This window comes from Callionymus lyra, chromosome 7 (assembly GCF_982586985.1).
Source record: "Callionymus lyra chromosome 7, fCalLyr1.hap1.1, whole genome shotgun sequence".
NCBI classification, from domain to species: Eukaryota; Metazoa; Chordata; class Actinopteri; order Syngnathiformes; family Callionymidae; genus Callionymus; species Callionymus lyra.
In genome coordinates, this window is record NC_141824.1 from 20,032,906 (window position 1) to 20,051,695 (window position 18,790).

General features: G+C 41.9%; 1 protein-coding gene across 2 annotated transcripts in view; it reads left to right on the forward strand.

Moving 5' to 3' along the window:
- nova2 (NOVA alternative splicing regulator 2) overlaps nucleotides 1-18,790 on the forward strand; it is a 52,286-nt gene that overhangs the window by 6,660 nt on the left and 26,836 nt on the right. For both annotated transcript variants that reach the window (XM_087796242.1, XM_087796241.1), the window contains one exon: nucleotides 9,528-9,671. In XM_087796242.1, the coding sequence (XP_087652368.1) occupies nucleotides 9,528-9,671 (144 nt within the window). The remainder of the gene's footprint in view (nucleotides 1-9,527; nucleotides 9,672-18,790) is intronic.

An 18,790-nucleotide genomic window follows, 5' to 3' on the forward strand; every position in this document is an offset into this window, starting at 1 on the left:
GGGTGTAGGAACCGAAAGGAGGGAACATTCGCACAAAGAAAGGCGTGTGATTGGTGGAGGGCGACGCTGGTTGCTGCTAGCAGGACGCTAATTGGCGGAGAGAGAGCGAAATCGGGCGATGAATATGGATGAGGAGACGATGAAAGGGCCGATGCAGTGAGAACTACTGGAAGAAGCCCCCTCGTCTGGAACTAGCTGCGAACAATAAGAACTAGTTTTCACACAAACTCAGCCTGAAAAGGAGAAAGCGGCTCGCCTGCTGCACTTTGTCAGACTAGTCAGCGTGTCGCTCCCATGCAGGAGTGGCCATGAAGGAAAATGCTGACAATACATTTCTTGAAATCTTGAGAAAAAAGGGGTGATCTCTTTATCATCGCCGGGATACAAAACATCATCAAACGATCCCACGCAGAATGATTATGAAGCAAAAAACTCTTTTGCTAGTCAAGAATCGCTGAAAATCATCATCAGGACTTAGCAACCGTGACCCAAGAATTCAGTCGAATCAATCAAGCAGCGTGAGAGCAGCCCAACATATCTCAACCGGATCACTGAATAGAAAGTTTTTTTTTTATAAAACTACGAGAAAGAAAAGGATTTACAGACCAGATACAAGACAGTTGGAACAAAAAATGAGTCACAGCGTAACGTAACGAGTAATACTGTAACGAGACACAACGTAAAGACACCACGTTCTGAGCGTGACACCACGTAACGGAACCAAAGTACCAAGACACAATGCAATGAGTCACAATGTAACGAGATGCAACGTAACGACACACAACATAACAGCACAATCAGTTACAACCAACAATGTAACAAGACTTAAACTAATGTTTAAATTCTATTGTGAATTTACCAAAGTATGAAAATAGTATTGCAATACAGGCACTACATTAAAGGACCTATGGGATACAACGTAACAACTACACAATGACATGTTACGTAACGGTTTTACTTGATATAGAGTAGAGTTACGACATTAAACACGAAGACTCTGGAAACCAAGTGAAACACAAAACATTTGTAATTTTTTCCATTTCTATGGGACTTCCCTTTTCCAACTTGGGTTGGTAGTTGGAAATCCTAATAATAGCCACATTGTGCCAGAAAACTATGTCAAATATTGCTCTATATTTAGTCGGTAGATCAGGACACCAGTCGATCAGCTAAATATAGGTAAGACCCCGATTTTGGGGTCACGTTAATAGCGCCAGCATTTGTTTCCTTTTTTCCGAAACCACATAAGTGAGACGCCAACCATGTGGTCATTCAGCTAAGTTTTGTCCTGTGTAGTGGGGACACACTGGTCCCCCTAGATCCCAAGAGGGAGGGGGGGTCGGTTAGAGGTCCTGAGCTCCTGGGAGTTGGAAAATATTCATCTCCTCTAAGCAGGCAGCATTAAAGGGGGTTGGGGAAACGGGGGGCATTGTCTTACACACCCCCTCCAGTCTTTTGTACGGAGGTACCACTCACACACAAACATGTAAAGCTCTCCAGCAGTGCGGCTCAGAGCAGCTGTCATCATCTGAAAGACGAGACAAAGATGAGAGGAGGCAGGAAATCTCTCCCCTGCCTTGTTTACTTTCTTCAATCTGAACTTGTACAAATGTGGTCAGCTCCGGTCCACTTGACATATCTCATCAGAATTTGATACTTTTGAGTTGATGTGCATTTATTGAGGAAACGCAGTGGAGGAAAGATCCAGGAGCTCGGACCGGACCGCTAATATAGAATTCTGCTTGTGGTTGACATAATGCTGGACAGATTTTGCACATGATCAGATGTCTTTCATGAAGGTTTGGAACCAACGACGTGAAGTTTTAATGAGCGACTTCAGAGCCTTGTTCATGCAGGCAATGTAACACAACATAGCAATATTGGCACAATGAAATCAACACACAGTGTAGCTTACAACAACACAGGGACACACAATGTAACACCAAATGCAAACAGCACAGAGGAACAAAACACACAATTTTTAAAAGTTGCGTTCGCAAAAAGAACAAAACAAATCTAAAATAATAACAATCAACCCCAACTACTTGTCCATGACACAACAGTATAACATTTTCAGAAACACATTGTCACACAAATTAAATTTGTTCTCTTCAGCAATAACATTCAGGAACACACAGTTTTTGCCAAACCAGTGACTCGAGTGTGAAAAAATTCAAAGTAAACACACAAAAATGACCGCAAAACCTTTTTTGTAGCCCTTTGCTTATTTTGGCGGTAAGTGTGTTTGAAGTGATGGTACATGTATGACACAATCACACAATTTCTCCCAGTCATACACATACAATGGAAGGGTGACGGTTATGCTGTCATGGATCACCAGAGATATATGATGATCCTCCGCTCCGAACAGGCCCGCGGACACCAGATCCCGGGATTTGAGCCTCCAATCCTGCACCGTGTAGAGCCTATTCTGGGCCCGGCGGGTCCGCGGGGTCCTTAGCAACAGATTGGAGTGTTTACTTGTCCAGATTTGTTGTGGTGGAATATGATTTATTATTTATCTTGGGCGACCTCGAATCCAAAAGAGGTTTCCCAGAGAACCGCCCCTCTGCCCCCCTTCTGTCGGTTCCGCTGAGACTTCAAGAAGAACACAAAGTTAGAACTAACTCACACAAAGAGTTGTGTGATTCTGTGCACGGCCTTTTGTTGGACGTGCTGAGGATTGGAAGGAAATGTATCAACTTCCTGCTGTGATTCTATGTGTAGTGCGTGTGTTGCGTTGCCAGGGTGTTGGTCGTGATTGGAGAGCAACGTGTACTCAGTTACACACATGAACACACACTGAATGTGTGTGTAGAGCAGCAGAGTCTACACAACCATGTGTCACTTAATACAGAATAAAATGGGAACTTATGTTGTGTAAAAAATAAAGGAACCCGTAAAGCTAACAGCTAAAAGCTAACAATGAACAGAGGGTACTGTAAAAAAAAAATAGTGTAACACAACTATAATATATGACTGCACTGTAGTAACATAACACATCGTACAGGTCTTTCCCAACAGTGATATTTTGCAAAGTAACACAATGAAACAATTTGGTGTTACACACTAAGAAGCAGGATGGAAAAAATACCTTTATATGATTGTGAATAGAAAGACAAACCATAATAGATTTTTTTTTACAAAGCATAATGCCAATAAAACATGTATATATTAATGTATTTGTTTTTATACACATTTTATTTAAATTAAGATTACTTTGAAACCTCCAATGTATGCTTAGGAACACTAATAAATAAAATAGGATTTTTAAGTTATATTGAAAAATTCACAAGTTGTTTTTTTTAAATAACAAAATAAACATTGTTGTGAAAAATCACAAGTGTTGGCTCTGGATACTGATCAGACCGAAACGACGAATCTCAAAAACCGTCTAAACCGTTACGGGCTAAATTTAGAAACTGTTTATTAGCGGTTCAATTCCCATGATCCCGTCTGCTCGCTCACATTCAGCCACAGAACTTTCCTCACCCCGGAGCGCAGAGTTGACTCGAGCCGGTGTCGGAGCACGACGCCGACACGCCCGTCATCGTCGGGCGGGAGATTTCGGTTCCCGATTAATCTTGTTGTCTGTCAGCGTCGGGCTCACCTGCACCTCCGGGACGTGGGACGACACGCCGGAGAGAGAGTGGCGTGTAATTACCCATAATTAGCCTGTGACAGGAAGATAAATGTCTTCCTTCCCTCTTCTTTTTTTTTTTGGGGTCACATGATCAGCACAAACTTCTGGTGTTGCCGAGCATCGGCAAAAGGGGGGGCAGTGGAATATTCCGGTCAAGAGTTTTTACCGCTCGTTGACCCTTCAAAGTGCCTCTAAAGACATCAACACGCTAACAAGGCGAAACCAAAAAGAAGGGTTGAATCCGAAGCGAAGATCCTTCAGCTGCGTGGAAGTGTGGGATGAATTTGACAGAAGTGAGCTCACTGAGTGAGTCACGGCAGTTATCAGACTCACTTGTTTCCAGAGTTGCTCTGTTATGTAAGAGCGCCGGAGCATATGCAGGAGATGACTGCGATACACTTCTGCGTTCGAGCCCCTCGTGTGCAGGAACTTGGAAAAAATAACACCCACAGCAACTTTAGGTCCAATTCTCCACTGATGACTGTGAGCGTGCAGGTGAAGATTAACTCATTACATCCTTTTTACAACACCATTAGTCACTTTAGTCAGGATGACAACAGTTTTACCAACTTTTATAAGTATCCCTAATGAGCGTGATGTTTTGTTACACAAGTTTATCGCCAAATTACATCTAGTGAAATCGAATGACTTTTAAAAACAAAGCAAGGAAAAGCTCAAACAAAGTAACACCTGGTAACTGTAGGCTACACACCATGTACCAGGTCACAACATTGCAGAAGACAACATGACAACTTGATGTTGTTACATCTTCACATGATGCAAACTGACATGTAACGTAACCAGACACACAAAAAGCACATGTTTTATGACACACATGGTAACGCAACAGCAGCATCATGTAACATGGCTGACTGAAAAATACCTATCACAAAAAAAACGCACATTATCAACACACAGTGAAACGTAACACCTTCATGTAACATGCACAACAAAATAATTGTAACACAGCTTATATACTATACCACACCAGCAAGGTTGCTAACATCTAAAGCAGGGGTGTCAAACTGGTCCAGAAAAGGGCAGAGACGGTGCAGGTTTTGGATCCAACCAGTCAAGCACATATGGTTGAACCAATCAGGCGTCTGAAGACAGTCATCCATTAATTGTCAGTCAGGTGTTGCTTGTTTAAGCCGACGCCTGATTGGTTAACTCATGTGTGGTTGAATGGTTTGAACAAAAACCTGCACCGTCTCGGCCCTTGTTCCGGACCAGTTTGACACCCCTGATCTAAAGACACAATAAACCTGATTTACGGTGTGTTTGTGCAGGGCCAATTTGCACATATAATCTCCACGCAAATGGTGTCAGAAGTAGGATAGTCTGTCTTAGAATGATTAAAAAAAAGGTTAGAAGAAAGAAAATGATAAGAGGATGGAGAGTTTCTTGAGGATGACTCAGAGTGATGTGTAAGGGCTGAGATGGAAAAGAGCAATGTTATAAAAAATGTCGTCGCAGCTTCTTAAGTCTGTGACAAATCATGTTGTCAAGGTGAGAGCAACATCGGGGACTCTTTTTGTGTAGTAGGGGTGTGTCTGTTTTTACCGTGCCCCACCTTATTAATTGAGGCTGGTTATAATTAGCCGTAGCCTTCATCTAAAGCAGGTCAGTCCAAAGGCTTCGCAGGGAAACTGGGTCACTGCGGTAGAAAAGGGAGAGGATAGAAGGAGGAAGAGGAGAGAGAGGGGGAAGAACAAAGCATGAGGGAGAGGACGGCCAGAGATGAGGCAACATGTGTGAAGATGAGGAGGGCTGAGGCGCGACTGAAGTCACTGGTGAAGCTGACAAACATCCACCACTGAAAGGTGGAATTGGCGATAAGAGACAAACAATAAAAAGACTGAAGGTTCAAAATCCAGCAAGTGAGCCATTTGAGGCCCTTGAGCATGTTTTCAAACTGCCTCCAATTTTTCACTGTATTGTGCAACTAAAGAATGTCAAAAATACACCTTAAAATTTGGATACAACTTTTTTTTATCTCACGGGTCAAATGAAAACAACACGAAGTTAAGCTGCTTGCTGTTGATGCTAACTCCTAAATATGAGAAGGTGAAGATATACTTTTATTTTGAACTTCTGAATAGATACATTTTATGTCATTGTTCACATTTGAACCCAGCTCTTTTTTAATTTCCTTTTTTTCTTTACATTCCATTAATAAACTCAGTTGTAAAATATATTATTTAAAAATCATTTTGTCATCTTTAACTGGGATTTTCCATGGGAATAAGATAAGAAAAGACAGTAAAAGTTAACAATAATAACATTTAACAAATATGATACAATGAAAACGTGCCATGAAAAGGTTATGATTTTAAAAAAATGTACAAAACGATTAAGAGGGAGAGAAAAATGAGTTCAATTCAGATAAATATATTTCTTAAAGTGATGGAAAATAGTGATAAAAACATGTTAAAAACACAACAAAAAAGTATTTGTGTGTTTTAATAAGATTAAAAAGGCCTTAAATAAATACATTTGCTGGCGATTAATACAATATTCCTCTAGAAAGAGAGAGAAGAAAACACATTTATAGGCAATAAAGAGAACGAGTCCTCAGAGTGAACTTGTGGTCATATCGGAGTTACATAAAGCAGGAAAAATGAAGGAGTTAACATCTAAAACGAAAAGACGAAGCCACTAGAGAAGCTTTTCTTCCAGATAATAATCACGTAGAACATCTAACAAACATCCGTATAATCAGAACCAGATCTAGCATCAATCAAAAGATTGGAGTAGATTCAGAGTTCCGTGAATTTTGGGTGGGCCTGGACCGGTTCTATGTTCTCAATGATCGTGAGTTTGTCTCAGTCTGGACCAACTTCAGTCAAGTCAGGTGTTTTTCTCCGAACACGAAAACTTTTGCTTCTTGAATAATCAGCTGCAGGTCAATGTGTTAACTCGGGGGATGAGATTTGGCAGGAACGGTTTGATACTTTCAAAACATGTGCGACAGTAAACTTTGATGATTCTGCACTCGTATGAAGGCTGATGCCGCACAGCTCGTCTCTACTGCTACCACCTGTGGTATTTAGTTTTACTTTCGTTAATATTGTCTCATTTACACTGCTGCGAACACCAACATACTTCTGCTAAACCATCAACTCAGAGGATGATGCCTTGACTTCCACAATTGCTGGCATACAATTGAAATAATAGACTTAACACACTCACTCATAAAAGTACACAAGATATGTCTACAACTATGCCAAGCCTAACACCTACTTGAACTACAAACCAGAAAACCACAACCACAGTTTACCGTAATAGATGGAATTGAATCCCCCAAACCCAGAATACAAATGAACAAAGTATTACTGCTTTAAAAACCATTAAAACAACAAAGACTTATAAAAACCCTAAATCTTTTAATAACATACCCTGAATACCTACAGTAGTAGTAATTGGAGTAAAAGTTATTATAATGAAAAGTTATGACAAGTACACTAACAAAACAAAAAGCATCATGACTCCATAGTTGAAACTCAAAATAACAATTACTACGGCTGAGGATACTATTAAGACATTACTACAAAAAAGGCTAAAACACCCAAAACATATTTTACTATTGCAATACTTTAACAGCAATACTGCCATAATAATTATCTTGAATATCAACACAAATACTTGAGTGAAGATTCAGACAAATTCTCCAACTACTGATAGAAACATGGTTTTCTGGTGTTGTATTTGTCAGTTCTCATCAAACAGACGAGTACAATCGATAATTATTTAAAAGTACCAAAACTACTCGTATTACTACAAAGTATTTCCTCTGCAACTATGGCAACTTGTACAACAACCACTTGAATTACACAACAATACAGAAGCTACTACAACAGATATTTTTACAATTTGTATTTTTCAACTGAAGCTCCTTAAAATACTTTCATATTGTTAATTTGAAAGCAATACTGTTCTATCTAATCTAACCTGCTATTAACAATACTTTATTAGTATTGGACAGAGAAAGACAAAGAAATCAATATTCTCACACACTTCTACTATTTTGACAAGACAATTGGAACGAAGAATTCAATTTTATCCGTCTCATACGATCACTGTCAACTACTTTCACCGTCGTGGCACAGGTGCAGCTGAAGCGAGTCGACAGGTGACATGTACTTTTCACACTGGTTCTCCGTCAGAAGTCGAAACTGTCTGTCTGGAAGTGTAACGCTCAGATCCACAGGTATTCGGGTCAGAAGACTTTTAAAGTAGAAGCAGAGAAGAGAAAAGTTGTAGCGTGTTGATGTTGTCGCCATGGCAACAATGGCTGGCCTGTTTTTTCGGAGTTGTTCACATCCATCGAACAGACACACATGAAAGATTTCATAAAATCCCTGCAGACAGTGAAAAAATAATCAGGAGCAAACATTAATATTGGGAGACGTTTGGTTGGAAACTGTTCTTTCTCCTGTTCTTTCTTCTCAGAAGCGTTTGGTCCTTTTGAAGTTGTAAAGCTGGTCCATACCCATGAAAAGGCACTTAATGATCTCCATCAATTCAGTTGTATCTTTCACACGAACAGCGCCTCAGCTGGTTTCTCTTGAACTCCAATTAAGATTTTTTAACTGTCCGTCAAATGGGTTCCGTTGGTTAATTGGTTGCAGTCCAGGATCCAGTGTTAGGAGGTTGCGGGCCTCGTGCTGGTCCGTAACATCAATTCCTATTTTAATCTGCCTCGTGGGGGTTTCCTGTCCTGGATTATTAAATATGAGGTGGAGAGACGTTTAGTCTGCGGAGATAGAGTTCGGCTCACAAAAGTGTTGAGTAAATTATGCGATACATTTACAAGTGTGAGACGCATTTCGCATCTCGCGTATTTACACAAGTCCATCTGTTTTTATCTCATTTTATTACAGAATTTATATTATTTCATACCTTTTTAAAATGTTCTTCACTATAAATCAAATTATTTTCAATTAATCATCTTTGAAATGCAATTGCAGATTGATATCAATACCAAAAAATGAAGCTTGTGCTTGATGGAGCGCCACCTACTGGGGCCCTACAAAGACAACTTCTTCAACCTTAATGTTAGCGCATCCGTAACGCATCAGTACCTTAGTTGTTGGACCCTTGTTACCATGTTCCAGGAGACGATGAAGGTCTGAATGAATTCTGCAGACTATCTAGACCAGTTTCTTTCTTTGGCGTTTCCACTAAAACAACATCTTGTGTCTTAGTCTGAACGTCATTCACATGTAAATTGCATCGTTTGAATCCGTCGTAGGACGATCCGAGCGGCAGATTCCTCCGCTCTTCTCCGGCCCTGACGAGGACCAGATTCCTCGGGTCTGACCGTGAAATTAGATCAGGGCAATCTGGAGAGCATTTAGAGGCTTCGCAGCAAATGGACGCGTGGAGAATGGAGCGGAGATAACGCGAGCGGAGCTTCATCGAGTTTTAGAGTTGATTTGTTGTCACAGGCGTCCATCATCGCGTTTTCGGATGAATTTGTTGGCATTTTGAAAAGAAAAGGGTTGTCAGTCAGAGTTTAACTTTATGGTTGTGTCAAGAGGATCAAATATGGGCTATAACATTATGACCACCCTTTAGTTATCACATAGTTTTACGACGAAATTTCCTGAAAAGCTTGTTGGAGACTGTCTCGCACGGTTGTCAAGATATTTCTGAATCTCATTAGATTCACTTAATCTTCGGCTGTCAAGAATAAACAGCTCGTTCCTAATGTAACGATTCTAGAAAAGCCAATTTTCATTTCTTCAACCAACATGAGTGATGAAAACGAAACAAAATGGTGGGCATGAGGCACAAACGGTCACTGTGCGGTTGTGTTTTGCAAAAGTACTTCAAAGTGGGTCCCCGTCTAACTTCCTGCTCTCTGTTCCCCCTGCTGCAGAGGAAGGCGAGTACTTCCTGAAGGTTTTGATTCCCAGCTATGCGGCCGGATCCATCATCGGGAAAGGAGGTCAGACCATCGTCCAGCTGCAGAAGGAGACCGGCGCCACCATCAAACTGTCCAAATCCAAAGACTTCTATCCTGGTAAGAGACGAATGATCCTAAAAAAATTAGTGTGTTGCTTATATTCTGGGCAGAGGTGAGATGGAATATACCTTCATATTAGTGACCTACGCTGAAGAGCACAACTGCTTCTTCTCGTCTCTTGATGTCATAATAACCTGTATATAGGTCGAGTGATTACGTAAGTGTTTTGACATCTCCAACTTTGCCGTGTCCACACCAATCATATTCCAAACGCAGAGTAGCTCTCCAGCAGCTATTTAAGTAAAGCGTTACAGATCCAGAGGTTCCAGATGTTCGCCTTCACCGACAGCTGCTGTGCCTTGAAAACTGTGAATGAGTTTTATATTACGTCCAAACTTCCTGTGAGACGTTCCCTCACAGTCCCGCTTACAAGTCTTCATTCCTCAATTGAGTGTTTCCACCTCCTCTTACAGTAAGTCCCCATGATGTGTTGTCATGGCGCCCGAGGACTCTATGAAGTCATTCTCCTGGCCAATCAAGGCGCGGGACTTGGCTACGCGCTCTGGGTATTTCCGAAAAAAATGTAGCCAAGAACCTGGGAAGAGTTTCCAAGTTGGAAACGTCAACAGTCAGCTGGTATTTCTGTGAAGACGGTGGAGTTTTGATTTGTAAATGGGATTACCGGATAAAAAGAAGTATCAAAGACGGTCAGTGGGTCGAACGTTTCTGCGGTTTCCATCTGGGATTCTCCGTCCTCACATGATCGAGGAATCCCAAGACGCCATCAAGAGAAGAACTTAATTTTGAAGTCAAGGTCTCTACCTCAAGTCTCTACCATCAAAATTATATATTATTAGTGTATTGTGCCTTCAGACTGAACACGTACAGGCTCATTGGAATCGATTCTAGACATCACCGGTTCTTGCATCCGTTGCCACGGTAACATCTTCCGTTCCTGAGACACTAAAGGGGGATTCGGTCTTTGTGTTGTTATTTGTGTGTCACTCTAGTGGCGGCGTGGGGGGGTGGAGGGGTCGGCAAAACAAGCTGCCGTTGTTTGACGCACACACACGAGACGCCCAAATCTGTGCCAGAAACAACAGATGCGGTGTGTAGGAGACACACAAAAATGCACCAAAAACACACACAAAAATCGAAGATATGATGCAGAAACACAGGAATATTTATGCATGTGAATAAAAATGGTGGCAACCTCATGTGAAAGAAAAGTTATTAGCCAGGAAGCAATATTGGTGCACACACACACACACACACACAGACATATACACATATAGAGACACACACAGACCCTCATTTAAAGGAAGTCACAAGACGAGTTGTTGAGCTACGGACTGAAGGACCTGTGTGTGTAACTATACAAGTGTGTAACTGCAAATGTGTGTCTGTGTGTACGTATGTGTATCCTTACTTTGTGGGGGAAAGGAGGCATCTGTATGTAAATGAGACACGGTTCTTCCTGGGTGACAAATTTAAAGGCCCACCTGCTGCAGGGACCCCTGTGTGTGTGTGTGTGTGTGTGTGCGTGTGTGTGTGTGTGTTTGCCTAATGAACAGAACCAGAGACTTACTGCTGTGTGTTGGCCAAAGCCTCTCATTCGTCTTCTGTCGCTCCTCGGAAGACATTAGTCCCCCCATCCTTCCCCCCTTTCCCCACCCCCACTTCCTCAGCTTGAACCTTTGCAGGGGTCACTTTCATTCGATACAAATTAAGGAAAAACTGCCCTATTTACTCACAATCATTCCATCGCACATCTGTTTGACATACGTCCAGAAATTGGGGATAACAGTGTCATCTTTTCTGACCTGGCCTTCTTAAGAGACCCAAATACATCTCAGTGGCTCATGTCTCCTGAAAGAGAGAGTCTCCTCAGAGACACCGATGGCCTGATTTGACCAATCCCGACTCTGACACCATTTGGAACAAAAGGGTGGATAACACCTGTCCTTACACTTGAATCCACCCTCGGCTGCACCTGCCATTCACCGTCCGCCACTACACCCTTTTCTATAAAAGTGTCCTTCAACCATCACTCTTTTTTTTTTTCCAAACACACACACACACACACACACACCCCTCACCTCCCCTCGCATCTATCTGCAGAATAGTGCAGCAGCAGCACTTAAGCCGACAACCAATTAGTTAGAAGCAGCATAGAGGGGACGAGAAGGGCTCACACACACACACACTCACACACACACACACTTCAATGCTTCTGTCATTTTATTACACTAATACAGTCTGAGGCTCCAGAGTGTGTGTCTGTGTGTTACTTTGTGTATTACCGAATCCTGCCGTGGCGGAGTCGACGTGGAGTCGAACAGAAGTCAGTGGCAGATTCGCTGGAACATGAACCACTCGCTTCCTAAGAGGTGTGAAGTGTGAGCTACGCGGGTCTTAACAGAGAGGAGATTTCCAGCGGGAATATATTGAAGAAGGGAAATCGGAGGAGCCGGTAGAACACATGCCACGGCAACAACACACAACGTTGTCCTCAGTCAGAGGAAAGCTGCTTTTAAAAGCTTGCATTTACAGTTATTGAAGAAAGGAAGTTATCAATATACATAAAATGGAACAATTCTAATTTAAAAAAATGTTAAAATGAGATTAAAATAGAAATGTTCACTAGTATGACAAAAAATAAAATGAGGCTTTAAATATAATAATAAGTAAGTTAGAGAAAAGATAAAAATTATTAAAATTGTCTATGGCGGGATAAAATACCCTTTAGCTTGAGAAATTACAAAAACATGTTTAATTTTAAACGCAATAAAAAATAATACTGTATTTTAATATAAGAAAAATGTATATACTTAAAAGATATTCAACAAAAGAAAAACAGCTTTAATAATGTTAAAAAATATGAAATCAATATCTCCATAACATATTAAAAATTGACAAAAGTTTAAATGATGCTTGAACGCACCCCCCCCCCCTCACATGGCTGCACATGGCTCACTGACTGACCTGAGGTGACCCTCAGGTCAGTCAGTTGGGGAAGCGCTTGATGTCGCTGCTGTGGACTCGTCACTTAAAGCGGAGAACGATTAAAGAGGCGTCGCATCAAATATTCATTGATGACACCTGTTTTATAATTAGAATCGACCGGTCGCCGCCGCCCCCCCATCATCCCATCCTCCTCCCGTGCCTCGACCCTGCTGGTATATACTGTATTGACCCCAGCTCTGACACAAGGTCATAAACAATAAGCTGCCGGTAAAAGTTTCTCTTTTCACTGCTACACGTTTTATTCATCGATCATTTTGGGATTTATTTATTTAGTTTTTTCATATATTTAAGTGGTCCTACACTACAGAATGTCGTGACCTTCAACCTCTCGTTCCTGGGAGTGTTTTCGTTTACCGCCAGCCACCATTTTAGAGCTTTGCCCCATAATCCTGCCATGATTGCAGTTTTGAGCATTTATTATTATCCTGTCTGTGCACACAAACCAGAAACTAGCGCACATCTGTGGCACACAACTACTTCATCTATCATCCTGACACACACACACACACCTGCACACACACACACACGTTATCACCATTACTGACTTTCTAAGCCTCTTATTCCGGCGCCCAGAGATTGAAAAGTGCAATACTATATGTTACACACACACACGCATGATGACGGCTTTAATGACTTATTTCTGTGGTTAACTACCCTCACAGTTGTGTCACTGAGCACTCCAGTGTTGAGCGCATGATGTCACGAGGGTTGGGGACGTAGCCACGGTACCAGTCGGTGCCACTGGTCCAAACACTCCAGCAGCTTTGTCGCCTCCATCGCCACCACAGCTCATCTTCCACCGACATTATTTAGAGTAGCACAGCTGCAAGTTGAAGAGGTCACACTGCACACACACACACACACACACACGCACACACACAAGACAGACATGAGTTGTGTCCGTTTCTTTTTTCGCTATATATCGGATTCATGTCTCCATCGTGGCGATCAAAAAAGGTGCCGAAGTGTGTCGAGTCGCCGGCTGGAAAGAGAGGGTCGGAGCAGAAGGTCGCTAAGTGCCCCGGCTTGAGTGTGTTCCTGTGTACCACGGGGTACCGTCGGGATTTGAACCCTGAACTCTAGCCGGTTGTTTTTGGTTATTCAAGCGGACTGACTCTGCCACTTCATCTCGAAACGTCGCAGCCACGGCGAAATTTGCTGGGGTCGATACTGTGAAGACTGACGTCAAATTTATCACGATAGAAAATCCTATTATATTAAATCTGGTGCAAGAGTTCAAAGCAAACATTGAGATGCTAATTCTTCAAGTGTTCTTGACTCCGGGCTCGGACTCTCTGAAGACTCAAGATAGAGAATAACCGTCCACTGGCCGCGAGCATTTGGCAGATGAATTGATTTCACAGCCTGAATATGACGAGACGTGTTCGATGTCGTGTGGCTCGCCCACCTGACCCTGACCCTCCTGGCCCGCCTCGTCTTTGTGCGACGCCCCCTGCTGCCCAAAAGACAGGCGTGGAGAATCAATAAAAAAGGTCCACATCTGCCACAGCCTCAGACAGATGTTTCACAGATGATCAGTGGACTTCATTCTTAACATTTCTAATAAACTACGCTCCAAAATCACAGGTCACATGACACCGGGGTCGGTCGGTCACGGTGAACCATATCGAGCGACTCCTCGTTGAGATTCTTTATATGTTGTTTTTTAAGGGATGTTTACTCTTTCGGCAGCTCGGTCTAGTGTTGCCACTGCAGTCACAAGCAGATATACGGCCGTCATCAACTCTTTCACAGCCTCATCTGTCGCCCCATTTCACACACACTGGATACAATCACAGTTAACAAGCTCTGGTGTGTGTGCGGTCCTAGAGTGTGTGTGTGTGTTTGCACCACCAGCTAAAAATAATCAGGTTCAAAACAACTGGAAATGCTTTTCTTTTCATACTTAAAATTCTCTTTCCATTCATTTCTTTAATGCTTTTTTAAATTCCTTGTTTTTTCTTTTACCATATATTTTTTTTACTATAAAATATCTTCCTCCTCCAACCTTCAACCTTTATGGAATTGACACAATGACACTGCAGTTTTACCTCCATTTTGTTTAGTTGTGCAGGTGGAACACACACACACACACACACACACACACTTGCGTTAATCAGACAAACAAAGAAAACCGTCTGGTGCTGTGCGACAGTCGCTCTGTTGTTGTTGTTGTTGTTGATGTTTGTTTGGGGGATGTTTGCCGACTGACATGGCCGCCAGCCGACATTTGCTTTCCACGCAAACGAAAAAATGCCGCTTTTGGCTTTTTCACTCTGATGATCTGAGAGTTTGAGTTCAAGAGCTCCAGCGTAAACCTTAAACGAAACCCTCTCCCCCCCGCAGACAGAAAACAATCGGTGAGTCGCTTTAATAAGAGCGAATGAAAATAAATCAAACAGATAAGGTGTGTGAATGTTGCTAAAGCCCGGACACATGTGTACTCTCATTCATCACTCTCCGCCCGGGGGCCCGTGACACCATGATGGATGAGAGGGGGAGAGAGATAAGAGAACCAAAAATCGGTGAGCAGACTTAAATCTGCTGTTAAATAAATCAAACGTTTGCTCTTGGCAAACTTGATTTCATTTCCACATCGCTTGAATTGTTGCCAACGTGTTTGTACAAATTCATTTTGAATCAGTGGGTGAAGGTTTGATTCCATTGGAGTCGGTTCTCTGGACATACAGTGAGTTCAGGTTAGCGACTGCTAGCTTCCACTGATGCGACGTCTGATGCGTGAATAAAGATCATCGAGCGATCATTGAAAAAGTCGAGATCCAAGATCCCTTTCTAGTTGAGATTCTTTGTAGTGGAAACAGAACAATAGCGCGGTTAGCCAAGTAGCTCATTGTTCCCCCACCCCCAATCCAGTATCGGTCCAGTAGGTCATTTGTATATTATATATAATTCATATTATATTGATTTTTACTGTTTTTAATGTGATTTGTTTTTTTTAAAGATGGTATTTTCTCTGACGTATCATTAGTCTGTGACTGTTTACGCATCAAGATGCTGGTTTACAAAAAAACTAGTGGGAAAATAGTACTAAAAAATAAATAAAACTAGTGTTTGTATACAGGTCTGGTGATTGTAATGCATTAAATTAAGTTTGTGATGCAGGGGTGGGGACCCGTGAAGTAGCTAATGGCTAAAGTGCATCTAAATCATGACTCATCTAAATCTAAAACAAGGAGGATAATCGAATGTCAATCTGTCCAAAATATACATGGAAATAATGAAAATTGAATAGATTTGAATAAAAAAAACAACTAAAAAAAACACCTGACTTCCAGGTTACTTCGGACTCAAGCTTGAGACCGCGACGGGTCCAGCTGTGTGAGAGAAAAAGTCTAGTCAGCACTGATAAGAAAAGGAGGGGGAGGAGCAAGGAGGGAGTGAAAGAGAGAGTGAAATAAAGAAGAGAAAGGAGAGAGGAGGAGTTAGAATGTGCAGAGGTTTGTATGGTGTCCAACTGTCAGCCACAATAGATGGTAGGAGGAGGGGGTCAGCATGACAATAGTCTCTGACCGGGGTCACTCCAGAGCAGGGGGAGTCTGAAGAGGAGGCCCCATCTGCCAGAGGACAAGTTTCTACATCTGAAAGACTTGACATGAGTGAAAGAGTTCATTTCACTGACGCACAAAGTGCCTCCAATTGGCACGAATATAATTATATAGAACTAAAGTTTAATGAGGCTGCAACTATCCAATATCTTAGTAAAGCTCAAATAGGAAAACATACTTTTTAAGTATTCATTAACAAAACATACTTGAAAAAAAAGCATTAATGTTGCTTTTAATGATAACTGTTATTCATGTTGATATTTTGTAAAGGTTTGATGTGTGGATTACACACGTGTATTTGGAAAACTGATATTTTTGTACTCAAAAGTTGAATCCGTTATTTATCTCTAAATAAAGATACTTTCATACATTCTTTTAAATGTGTGTCAGATTGCAGACGAGAATGTTTGTCACCAGTGAGCACTCACAGTCCACAGGTCGTCATAGTAACAGGCGTCAATGACTTCTGACATTGGAAAAAACTCCAAGATACCATCCCAGTATGTCATGAGATTTAAACCAGCAACCATTGCAGACCCATGAAGAAGCGCCTCAACTTAATCCAGATCAGTTTTAAAGTAAACTTGAAGGAAATGAGGCATTTTAATTAAAAAAAAGCTCCAGATTGTGGCAGCGGGGGGTCCATGCAGAAATGTCACCCTCCAGCATTTGTAAAGTAGGGTTCTATTCCGACCTCCACTCGACCCCTTTGAAAAAAATCTGTCAACTGTCGAGACAGGGGTGTGTGTATGTGTGTGTGTGTATCAGCCAGGTCTGACAAGAAACCTGCTCATTGTGAGGAGACATGTGTCATGTGACATCTTTATCAAGACGCCTGACAACACACACAGACACACACACACAAACTGCACCTTCAGCTAGTTCGGTTCCTCCATCTCAACAGCATACTTGCTCGTTTTTCTTCAGTTGCCCAGCGATATGACCTCACTGCTTCAACTTTGTGGACCATCACACACACTTTTATCCGTCAGACAAAGCTGAGGATTGTGGGTCCGTGCACCCCGGTTGCCGTGGTGATGTGAATCAAAGTGACAGCTCTCCCGTCCCCTTCCCCTCCTCTGCTTCGCGAGCAGGTGTAGGAAAGCGAGCGAGACAGAAAAGATGTCTTTCTTCTCCCTCTCGTCCACTTCCTGCTCGCGGCGCCTCTTCCGACCTTGAGGGTTTTGCTGAAATCAGCAGGACGCGCTGAATTAAAAAACGAGTTTCGAGTCCCCGACCGTGGAGCTCTAACAAAGGCAGGAGTGTTCAAATACTCCTGAAGTCACGTGACTCTACCCATCGTGGCCGTCTTCAAAAAGAAAAAAGCTCTGAATCAGAGAAGTATATTTTTAGCAGCAATGTCATAGAATAGGAGGTGGATGGTTTGATTCCCAACAGCGTAGGCTCATGGGTCTTATAAGCCGAGTCGTCCTCTCCTGTGACACGTCTGATGAAAGCATCAGAGAAGTGACATGGTTTCAAAAGACCTCTTTAAAAGAATTAAGACTTCCATGAGAAGGTGTATCATGCGTTTTAATATTGAAATATTTCATAGAATAGATTGGAATACATTTTTCTGCAATTAAGTGTAAAGGCAAAGGTTTTGAGCATCCATTGTCTCACTTTAAAGTATTATTATTTGAGATTTCAGTAGAGTTACAAGGCTCCTGACTCAGTAAGCTGTAAAGAAACAGGTACTTATTCTAATAATTTTTTTAATGGAACAATGCTAATGTAGCTACAATTGTTTTGTAGCATAAGTACTATATAGTCTGGACGCTTTGAAGCAAGGATGTGTGACGAGCAGATACATCCGTAGTAGTTGAAAGTACAACAGCCTATTCAGGTTGTGTTACTGCAGAAGCATTCACTGACATGGCTAAAATAAACTTTGAAGTTTGACTGTAGTCTGCAGGTAACTGGCGTGTTGAATGGATTCACTGGATTATGGAGGCATTTTTTTAGCGAGAGCCACGGCGAATAAATGTAGAAGCAGAATACATTTGTTATTTTTTTAACAACTATAATCAACAGAATTTTAACAGAAACAAGTTTTGCTATTGGCTCAGTAACAATAGCTAGCCCGTAAGCTAACATATTAGCTTGCCTTGATTCGTCCTTTAAAAAGTCCATTGACACAAGCTTCATCGTTTAAAATCCATCCCCGCAGTGATCCCTCCCTTGTTGAGATGCTTTTGCGATTGAAAACTATACGAGAAAACTGCATCACCAAGGTCAAATCCAAACATTGGCTTCTCTCGTTCTCTCGCGTTCTACTCGAACCGCGGCGGGTGGTCGTAATCACACACGGCGTCGTCGCCACAAAAGGGAATAATCACGTCTCAAATTGTTTAATTACATTTTGATCAGCTAAAGAGACACTTGGCGCGGATCAAACACACCCTCAATCTCTCACACACACACACACACAAACACACACTCCGCTGCCTCCTGATTGGCTCTTCAGGAGAATGACACTCGGCGTGGGTTGTCATGGCAACATCTTAAATGCACAAAGAGGTCAGAGCTAAAAGGTCTAAATCCACTAATGTCTGAGAACACCCTCCTTTATCTCGTGCATGG